This window comes from Ictalurus punctatus, chromosome 23 (assembly GCF_001660625.3).
Source record: "Ictalurus punctatus breed USDA103 chromosome 23, Coco_2.0, whole genome shotgun sequence".
NCBI lineage: Eukaryota > Metazoa > Chordata > Actinopteri > Siluriformes > Ictaluridae > Ictalurus > Ictalurus punctatus.
In genome coordinates this window covers 4,492,070-4,502,484 of record NC_030438.2, presented here as the reverse complement: position 1 = coordinate 4,502,484, position 10,415 = coordinate 4,492,070, and the positions used below count along the sequence as shown (strand labels likewise).

Below are 10,415 nucleotides of genomic sequence, written 5' to 3'. Positions count from 1 at the left end.
CACACACACACACACACACACACACACAGAGAGAGAGATTAGAAATGCCAGTGCCTTTAACGAGGATTTTAGGTTTCTGACGCGTGACTAATTGGATGGACAGAAGGTCTGAGGGGAGATTAAGACTTAATACACAGAAAAGAAGAGGAAAAAAAGAGCAGGAAAGCTGAACTGACAGCCAAATTCACCCCCCCCCCCCCCCCCAAAAAAAAAAAAAAAAAAAGAGGAGACAGCCTGCTGAGGACACAGAACGTTCCAGAATTCACCAGTGAAATAAGTAAAATGATGAAACGGTGGAACACGGCGGTTTCTTCACATGCCTAGACAGTAAAATAAATCTAGTTCATTTTGCTGTTGTTGTTGAGATTTGTTTAGAGTCTGTGAGTCAGAGTCTGTGAGTGTGGTGACAACAGAACTTTTCTAACATGAGCCCAGCCCATAATAATAATAATAATAATAATAATAATAATAATCCTTAACGTTCAAACTACATGGCCAAAAATATGTGGACACCCCTCCTGATTACTGCCTTCAGGTGTGTGAGTCACAAACCCTGCTAACGAGAGCTCAGAATCGAGCACGTAGCCACAGCCACCGGGGACACAGCCCTGACCTCAGGCTCACTGAACACCTTTGAGATGAACTGGAATGTTGACACACTCAATAGAACCAACACACACACACACACACACACACACACAGAATTCTAACACACAAACTCAATAGAACTAAAACACACAGAATTCTAACACACACACACTCAATCGAACTAAAACACACACGGAATTCTAACACACACACACACACTCAATAGAACTAAAACATACAGAATTCTAACACACACACACACACACTCAATAGAACCAACACACACACACACACACACACAGAATTCTAACACAAACTCAATAGAACTAAAACATACAGAATTCTAACACACACACACTCAATCGAACTAAAACACACACGGAATTCTAACACATACACACACACACACACACACTCAATAGAACTAAAACATACAAAATTCTAACACACACACTCAATAGAACTAAAACACACATGGAATTCTAACACACACACACACACACACACTCAATAGAACTAAAACACACACGGAATTCTAACACACACTCAATAGAACTAAAACACACACGGAATTCTAACACACACACACACTCAATAGAACTAAAACACACACAAAATTCTAACACACACACACACACACACTCAATAGAACTAAAACACACAGGGAATTCTAACACACACACTCAATAGAACTAAAACATACAAAATTCTAACACACACACACACACACACACACTCAATAGAACTAAAACACACGGAATTCTAACACAGAATTCCGTGTGTGTTGTGTTAGAATTCCGTAGAATTCCGACCTCAAGCCACGCGTTAGAATTCCAACACAGACTCTATCTAACACTAACACACAATTATTAGGATCTTAACACACACTCATTTTACAGATCCTAACACCCTCATCTACCTGAAACCTTTCCTGATCCACGGAGCTGATCAGTGCACCCTGTGGAAGTTTAACTCCCAGCTCCACCGACATATTTCAAAAGGTTGACCCGTATGGCACCGGGAGCCAGGCGTGTGAGGGGCTCGGAATCCGTTCCCGTTAGGAAGTGAAATTTAAAACAAGCATTAAAGACCACACTGACACGGATCATCGACCCGGGGTTGACTTACTGTCTTCGGACTTCGCCCAGCAGGCTGTCGGAGGTCTGCTCGATCCTGGAGGATCAGCTGTATGGTGGAGTGTGTCAGGGTGGAGAGCGTTAGCGCAGCACCATCTGCTCCAGCAAAAGGAGTCAACACCAAGCGTTGGTAGAAAAACACAAAACACTGACTTAGCTACTACAAGGTGCTACTGGAATTCCTGCCTAAATAAAACACTGACATTCTGGCACCCGACGCCTCATTTCGCCGAATAGACGGAGATACGTACACAACTGTATAAAGAAATCACTTCCGATGATAGATAAAACAGCGAATAATGATTTTAGCGTTAGCATATTATATTCTCCAAGTGTTTTAACTGCTTCTTCACTTGTTTTTTCGCTTCAGTGTAACTCGTTCTCTGCTCTGTGCCTGAAGATTAATAAGATCTTCATCGGGAATGTTGTTCCTCTGTTCCAAAAACGAATAACGCGTCGAAATATCTTCTTAAAACCCCCGAAACCTTTCACCTCCTAACCCTTTTACGTTTATCGACTACGTTTTAAGTGACCCATCCCGAGCCGAGCGGCTGAGGATTTTAAGAGTAATAAAATAAAAATTCGTAATAAAAATAAATATGACGGGAAAAGCAGCAATAAGAGGATGCGTAAAAAAAAAAACAGATTTGGTACGAGCGCATGTGAAGGCCTCAGAGGTCTCGTTTAAAAAGCTCTCGTCGGTCCGTCCGGGAGTTTGCGATAGAGAAACGAACGCAAAATCGAGCGAACTCGGTGATATTCGGAGGATCTGGCGATTTTTCGGAATGACTGCGGACGTCATCATCGCAACGCGCACTGAGCGCGGGTACAGCCGAAAGGTCGCGTTTAGCGACAATCACCACCGTGACGGAGCGCGAAACTATTCTGTTCAGCTGCGATTTCGTCCGTGAGGTTTTCCCACACGCCGCAGAAACCGCGTCGCGGATTTAGATTCGGGGAAAAGGCTGCGGGGAAAAGTAAACACGGACGGTGAATCCGTGACCTGTTCGGGAGAACAAACAAATGAGCTTCTCGCTGATAGGATCTCATTTCACCATCTTACTGTTTGACAAATACACTCATCGTCCATGTGTACACCTGCGCGGTCACGCGGTTATCCGCGCGACTGGAACGTCTGGCATCAGTACGATGCAAAAAATAAATAAATAAAAAACCCACGCAGGTCGAGAGCTTCAATTCATGTTCACATCAAACATCAGAACGTGAAGGTGGAAACCCGGTTGATGAGAGAGGACGGAGGAGACCGGTTTGAGTCTATCGGGAAGGCTACGGTCACGTCGAATCATATAAGCACTCTTCACAACCGCGGTGAGCAGAAGAGCATCTCGGATCGCACGACGAGTCGAAGGCGGAGGAGCTACGACAGCAGGACGCCACGCCGGCGTCCGCTCCCGTCGGCGGGCGCGGACTCGCCCATGAAGATCGATTAAACGTCACCTGGAAAACTCGGGAAAATCTCAACGACAGTTCAGACTTTTCCACGAAATCACTTCACTTCCCAGGGCGTTTGATCAGTTCTCTCATTTCTGAGGAATTTCCCCCGACTGGAAAACTAATTTAGTATACGTCTGCGTGATTTCCCGGAAGAGTATCGTCACTTATTCAGCTGTAATTCCTGGTTAATTGATCAAATTTGCATAAAACAATAATTAAACCCACTCTCAAACATATAAAAATGCGTTTAAAAATAAATAAATAAAAAAATAAAAAAATAAAGTTTAAACCCTTTTGGGGGATTTATGTTGATTTATTTTTCGCTTGCACAGCCTGACTGAGAGATTGAGCTGAAAATCTTGACTCGACCATGTGACCAGTGACTCCAGCACTCCTGAGCTACGAACCAGTCTGTGCAGATAATCCACACCGATTCTATTTTCAGGATCATTGTTTGGTAGAGACGAGAACGGCAGGCTGGACTTTTATTGTTTTATTGTTCACAGTTGGCAAGAAAACACACGTAAAACATCATGGGAACTATTGTCATCGTTAATCATAGTAATAACTCGACGGTATGCACTACATTTGAGCAGATTATTGGATGAAACGGGGAAGCTGGACTTCCTGTATGTAAATTAGTCTTGTACTCGTTAAAAGCAAGGATTACTGCATCATAAATGACGAGAGCCAATCACGGACCGATCGTGATGTTACCACGGAGTACGAACGGGGGGGGGTGTGTGTGTGTGTGTCCACATGATCTCGATTTCTTGATGACGTCTCGGACTTTTTCTGTTCTCTAATTCTCGCGTGCGACTTTTAACACATCGAATATCAGACTTCATTTATTTATTTATTTATTTATTTTTCTTTCCATTTGATATTTTACGAATGATTTCCCAGAATGCTCTGTTCATTGTTCCTCACGTGCAAGCACTGGCTATTTTCATCATTAGTAGTAATTAAAGGTTTTGCTCACGGGGGCCGAGAGTGACGATCTCACAAACACAGACTGGCTTCGATATCGACCGTTTATTTCCTGTCCTCGCAGGAAGTGAGGACGTGAGCGGTGGAGCTCAGCGATCAAGGTTCTGCGCTGGTGACCTACCGGAGCAGGATGCAAGTTCGAGTTCATTAATGTTATTACTAGGGTACGTGATCCTCGACGGCTCAGCTCCGTGCTCGGACTGGGTTGGGAATAAAAGGACGGCGAGAAAGCAAATAAAAAAAACAAAACAAACAACGACACACAGACACTCGTACGCACGTTTTCGACGCAAACCGGTGTGATTTTACTGCATTTCCTTAAACAGTGAGAAAAACGCTGTCGGGAAAATGTAACGGTTCAAGTAATGGAGCTGTTTGGAAGGAGAAGCTGCGCAGGCTCTCTCTTTGCTAAACTCCTCCAGAATGCAGTTATGAAAAGCACCCGGTCGATGCGTCACGTCGATACAACACACAGCGTTTAGGGTGTAGATGTGCTGGGAGAAAAAAACACAGGAACAGAATCAGCACAAGACGATAACCGTTACGCATCCGGTCCAACTCGGGAAAACCCACAAACGATGATGCGTAGGAACGTTTACGACTGGCATGGGCGGGGTTAGAGCGTGGGGCAAGTAACGTATTAAAGAGGAGGCGGGGTTAGTCTGAAGAATCGAGGTTTGAGCGGAAAGACGAAGCCAGTGTTCAGAGTGAATATTTAGGCGCTACGCGGGATTACGTGAGGGGGCGGGGTTACAGCAAGAGATGGAACGAAGTTAGCATTAGTGTTGGAGGTAAAGCGAGGGATCGTGTTAAAAAGTGCAGAAATGAGGTTTAAGGTGGACGTGAGGTTAGGATGGGGGCATGGCTGAAGCGATAGACAAGCGAGGTGGGCGGAGTTTAGGAATGTCGTGTGAAATCACGTTGCTCATAAAACCACTGCGTTGAGGTGAATCTAGTGGACTTGCTTTATTTACAACAACACAGACCACATCCTCGTCGACGTCTCGGCTAATTCCGTCTCCGCCGTTAGATTTTTTTTCCGCCTTTTTTTTGATTTTTTTCGTCCTTCTCCTCCTCCGCGTGATACTCGTACACATCCGTACAGATACATGAACATCGGCATAAACGCTAAGCTGGGTGATTATATATGAAGACAACAACTACAACTTTTACAGCACTGCCATCGTCTGTTAATCTTCACGCACTCGAGCACTGCTATTAAGAAAGGAAATAACGTACGTTAAACCCCTCCCCCTCCCCCCGTACAGAACTCTGCTTATACGGTTTCTTTTAATTCCATGGCATGATACACTCCTGCTTAATCCATAAGAGACTGAAATAAAAAATAAAAATAAAAAATAAAAATACATCTATCGATCAGGGAAATGCATAATACTTAGATTTCCCTTAAAGTCAACACAGTTCCATGCATTAACTCATCATCACATTAGTTCTTCTTCTTTTTTTTTTTTTGATTCGGGTTTTCCGTTTTGTTTTTTTAGTTTTTGTGTTTTGTGTTTTTTTTTTTTTTAAATACATCTGTTAGCAAGTTAAATTTTCGATAATAACTAAAGGTTAAGATAGTGTTGTCTTCACATAGACTGAGAGCGAGCGTGTGTTGTTCTACGTCATGTTGTTGAGACACATCCACCCTATTGCGTGTCGATGTTCCGAGAGGTCCGGCGGCGTCCGTGAAGACTCGTCTTCTACACGACAGCGTTCGGATCTGCGCAGTCCTGAGGGCCTGAGTTAGTCTGTTTCCCATCTGGATGCTTCACCGATCTGCAAAACACACACACACACACACATAACATCACTCTTCACTAATGACTCCTCCCACATGAGGTAACTACTGGAGGCGGAGTCGGTGAATTATGCGAGCGCCGGTCGTGACGGATCCGCTACACGAATCGGTCCGTTTCTCCAGTGAGGTCTTCGGTACTCGGAAGAAGGAAACGGACACCGCGGCGCTGGTGAACTCTCGAGTTTGTGTTGTGGTGCTGTGGGCCAACATTTAAGTGGGTCTTCCTCTCGGGGGTCGAACACGAGAGGCCGATCTGCACAAACAAATGACTTGGTCTCGCCGTTCCAGTGGTATCGGCGTGGACTGTATGACAGCGGCGCTGAGAGTGGCTCTGGCTCCGAATCATTTAATCATATAATCGTTTTCTGTAAAGAGACATATTTTTGGAAGGAGTCTCCAGTGTCAGTGCTTTGTAGCTAAAAATCTTCAACCACAGGGAAGTCTAGAGGGCAGAATAAATAAATAATTGTTGACGGTAATTGTTGGTATTTTGCAGTTTCTTGCCAATGAGACCGAGAGAGGCCGGTGAAGGAATGACTAGTTACTGGTTATAACAAGAACTAAACTGATTCATGGGTATGTAACTGTAAATGGATAAAAAAAAAAAAAGTACGTCTCATTCTTTAATAAATAAAATTTGTAGATGTTAATTTCTGGAAAACAGTTTGGGAGTTCTGGGAAAATTGTCGTCAATTCAGGGTGGGACCGGATCACACCGATGCACCGTCGATTATTTTGCTACGACGGCATGCTTTATTGTTTGCTTACAGAAGACAGAAGAGCGATGTCTGACTGAATGCTACTGCACCGCGGTGCACTTCCTGCTCTCCATCCAAACCAGACCGAAGCTGAAATATTACAAATGAAGCTTTGGAAATGAGTGAAACATCATTTGACCATATTTAGAGCCACAAATGAAAAATATACCCAAAGGGAACACTGGTGCGCCTACTAAGTGTTGAACGAATGGCAGGTAGCAACGGTTGCTAAGCAGTCACCAGAGGGTCAATTAAAATAAGGCAAGGATTAGGATCAGTGGATTTTATTCCACAACAGGGTGTTTGAGTGATAACTCTGACAGCATCTAGGCTTAGGGGACACAGTACTGACTGAAGACACACAATCTGTGGGACACAGAGGGAGACGGAGAGGCATAGCGGGATGGAGGCAGAGAAGGAGAGAGACAGAAATGGAGGGAAACAGAGAGAGGGAGAGAGACAGACAGAGAGGGCCAAAGGGAGGGAGAGAGAGAGAGAGAGAGAGAGAGAGAGAGAGAGAGAGAGAGAGAGAGGGAAGGAGACAGAAAACGAGAGAGAGACATGGCGTGAGTGAGAGAGAGAGAGGGAAACAGAGAGAGAGAGACAGATGGAGGGAGACAAAAAGAGAGAGAAAGACAGAAAGGGAGAAAGTAAGAGACGGAGAGACAGTCAAAGGGGGAAAGAAAGACAGAGGGAGAGGGAGGGAAGAAAACAGAGAGAGAGAGAGAGAAAGAGGGTAACAGAAAGGGAGAGAGAGAGACACTGTGGGAGTGAGAAAGAGGGAGAGAAACAGAAATTGAGCGAGAGAGACAAGAAGAGAGAGAAAGACAGAAAGGGAGAGAGTAAGAGAGGGAGAGAAAGTCAGAGAGGGAGAGGGAGGAAGAAGTCAGAGAGGGAGGGAGGGAGGGAGGGAGACAGAAAGGGAGAGAGATCAAAAAAGGAGAGAGAGGCACAGCAGGAGTGAGACAGAGAGGGTGCGAGACAGAAAGAGAGAGAGAGAGAGAGAGAGAGAGAGAGAGAGAGAGAGACAGAAAGAGAGAGAGAGAGAGAGAGAGAGAGAGAGAGAGAGAGAGAGAGAGAGAGAGAGAGAGAGAGAGAGAGAGAGAGAGAGAGTGAAGGAAGAGAGAATTCCCCGTTTCCCACAGGTGGATAAGGATCATGCAAAACATTCATTCATAATGAGACGATAAAGTGTGTGTGTGTGTGTGTGTGTGTGTGTGTGTGTGTGTGTGTGTGTGTGTGTGTAATAGGTAGGCTTCTCACAATCACTTAGCGAGATTAGTTGACACACCTCAAACTCTGACATTTAAAGGACACATTTGTGTGCCAAAAGTGCCAGACACGTGTGTGTGTGTGTGTGTGTGTGTGTGTGTGTGTGTGTGTGTGTGTGTGTGTGTGTGTGAGTGTGTTTGTGTGAGTGTGTGCACGAGTGTGTGAGAAAGAGAGACAGAAGGGGAGAGAGAGAGACAAAGTCAGAAAGAAGGAGACAAAGACAGAGAGACAGGTCTGTGTGTGTGTGTGTGTGTGTGTGTGTGTGTGTGTGTGTGTGTGTGGATGATCAGTGAAACCGTCTACCGTGTGAGACCCTAAATAACTTCCCATTAATGTCACAGTCACATGCAGCCGTGTTCACTGCGTCTACATGCTGACTCACTCATGCTATGATATATATATATATATATATCTTTGTTAAATATTGGTGTACAACAATTATTGGCACCTCTATGAATTTATATGAGAAAAATATATTTGAAGTATATTCCCATTGATATTTTACTTTGTTTTAATACAACTGGGTGGCTAGGAACAGGAAATCGTTCAACCGTGACTTCCTGTTTCACAGGAGTATAAATATGAGGTAACACGTAGGCCAAATTCCCTTAGTCATTCATGACAATGGGTAAGACCAAGGAATGTAGCTGTGATGTGCTGCAAAAGGTTGTTGAGCTTCACAAAATGGAAACACAAAATAGCACAAGCATCGAAAATGCCCATTTCCACCATCAGGGCAATAATTAAGGCGTTCCAGTCAACTGGAAATGATACATGGCATCATGCACTCTATCAAACATCAACAGATATTAAATGAAAACCTGACCGCCTCTGACAGAAAGCTTCAAATGGGCCGTGGTTGGATCTTCCAGCAGGACGATGATCCAAAACATCATCAAAATCAACACTAAAATGGTTTACAGTCCACAAAATCAAGGTCCTGCCATGGCCATCCCAGTCCCCTGACTTATAAACCCATAGAAACCCTGTGGGGTGAACCGAAGAGGAGAGTCCACCAGCGTGGACCTCGAAACGTGAAGGATCTGGAGAGATTCTGTATGGAGGAACGCTCTCAGATCCCTCGCCGTGTATTCTCCGACCTCATCAGGCGTTACAGGAGAAGACTCAGAGCTGTTATCTTGGCAAAGGCAAAGTATTGACTAAAAGGGTGTTAATAATTGTTGCACACCAACATTTAATGCAGATTTTTTTTTTTATAAACCTGTGTCGTTTGCAATTGTTTCATATTAAAGTTAAACGATAAAGACAATTTTTCAGTCTTCTTTGCTCATATTTACCAAGGGTGCCAATACTATGTATGTGTACATATGTACTAAAGCTCTATTTAGTGTCCTAGGTTATTGTAACTGTGACCTTAATTGCCTAGTGCCCGTAAACTGTTCGTGTCTTAAGGACTTATCCACAGCTGCGTGTGCAATAATCGTTTATGGTTCATTGAGCAAGCATGAAAAACATCGTATAAACCCTTTCCAAATCATCTGGACTTTATAAAATTATCTTTAAAATACAGTCTCCTGAAAAGGGGACGTTTCTTTTTTTTTGCTGAGTAGGTATATATATATATATACTGACAAACGAAGAATGCTTTGAAATCATTCTTATGGCTGGATCATGAAGCTGTCACAACACTGCACTGGACTTTAACAGGAAACACGGCCGGCACTTCACACACAACACTGCCGAAAAACTTATTAACAAATTCAAAAAAGACTGGAAGTGTTGAGGACCGGCCGAGACATTAACGTCCACAAACATCCACTGACGAAGGCACGACCGATGTGGTTCTGGCGAACATCGTCCCCTGTGTATGGGCAGTTTGCGACACAGTGTATAAGGGATATCACATGAACACATGACATGGCACGTGTTGTTCTATGAAAATAATAGGTGTGATGTGGCACAATGTGCAAGCGGAGTAAAAAGTGGATAAAAGCAATAAAGGATTAGAACGAGTGCATTAGTGGGTGTTGGAAACAATGGATCAGTAGGGCTGGGCGATATCACAATATAATATGGATATATAGTGGATATAGTACAAATTATGTGACAATATAAATGGTGTTTTCAGCGTTAAATGTTGTCAAATATGTTTAAATATAAAAATGTAAAAAATTATAGTAATCATTTGAATTTTATACATAAAAAATTATGTTAATAATTAACAAATATCTTATTATTTATAATAGTTTTTTTAAATGCAACATTATTGTATTAGTGGCAGCAAACATATGATACATACTGTGTATCATAGAACGAGAATTGTGATATGATGTATTTGTCCTAATCGTCCAACTCTAGTGATTGGTCATTGGGAACAATGGTGATCAGTGATCGGTCACTGGGAACAACGGGAATCAGTGACTGGTCATTGGGAACAATGGTGATGAGTGA

General features: G+C 43.4%; 1 protein-coding gene across 3 annotated transcripts in view; it reads right to left on the bottom strand.

The window, feature by feature from the left end:
- Positions 1 to 5,120: 5,120 nt before the first annotated feature.
- stau2 (staufen double-stranded RNA binding protein 2) overlaps positions 5,121 to 10,415 on the bottom strand; it is a 101,050-nt gene continuing 95,755 nt past the window's right edge. For all 3 annotated transcript variants that reach the window (XM_017452991.3, XM_017452993.3, XM_017452992.3), the window contains exon 15: positions 5,121 to 5,951. In XM_017452991.3, coding sequence (XP_017308480.2) covers positions 5,876 to 5,951 — 76 coding nt within the window. In that variant the 3' untranslated portion in view covers positions 5,121 to 5,875. The remainder of the gene's footprint in view (positions 5,952 to 10,415) is intronic.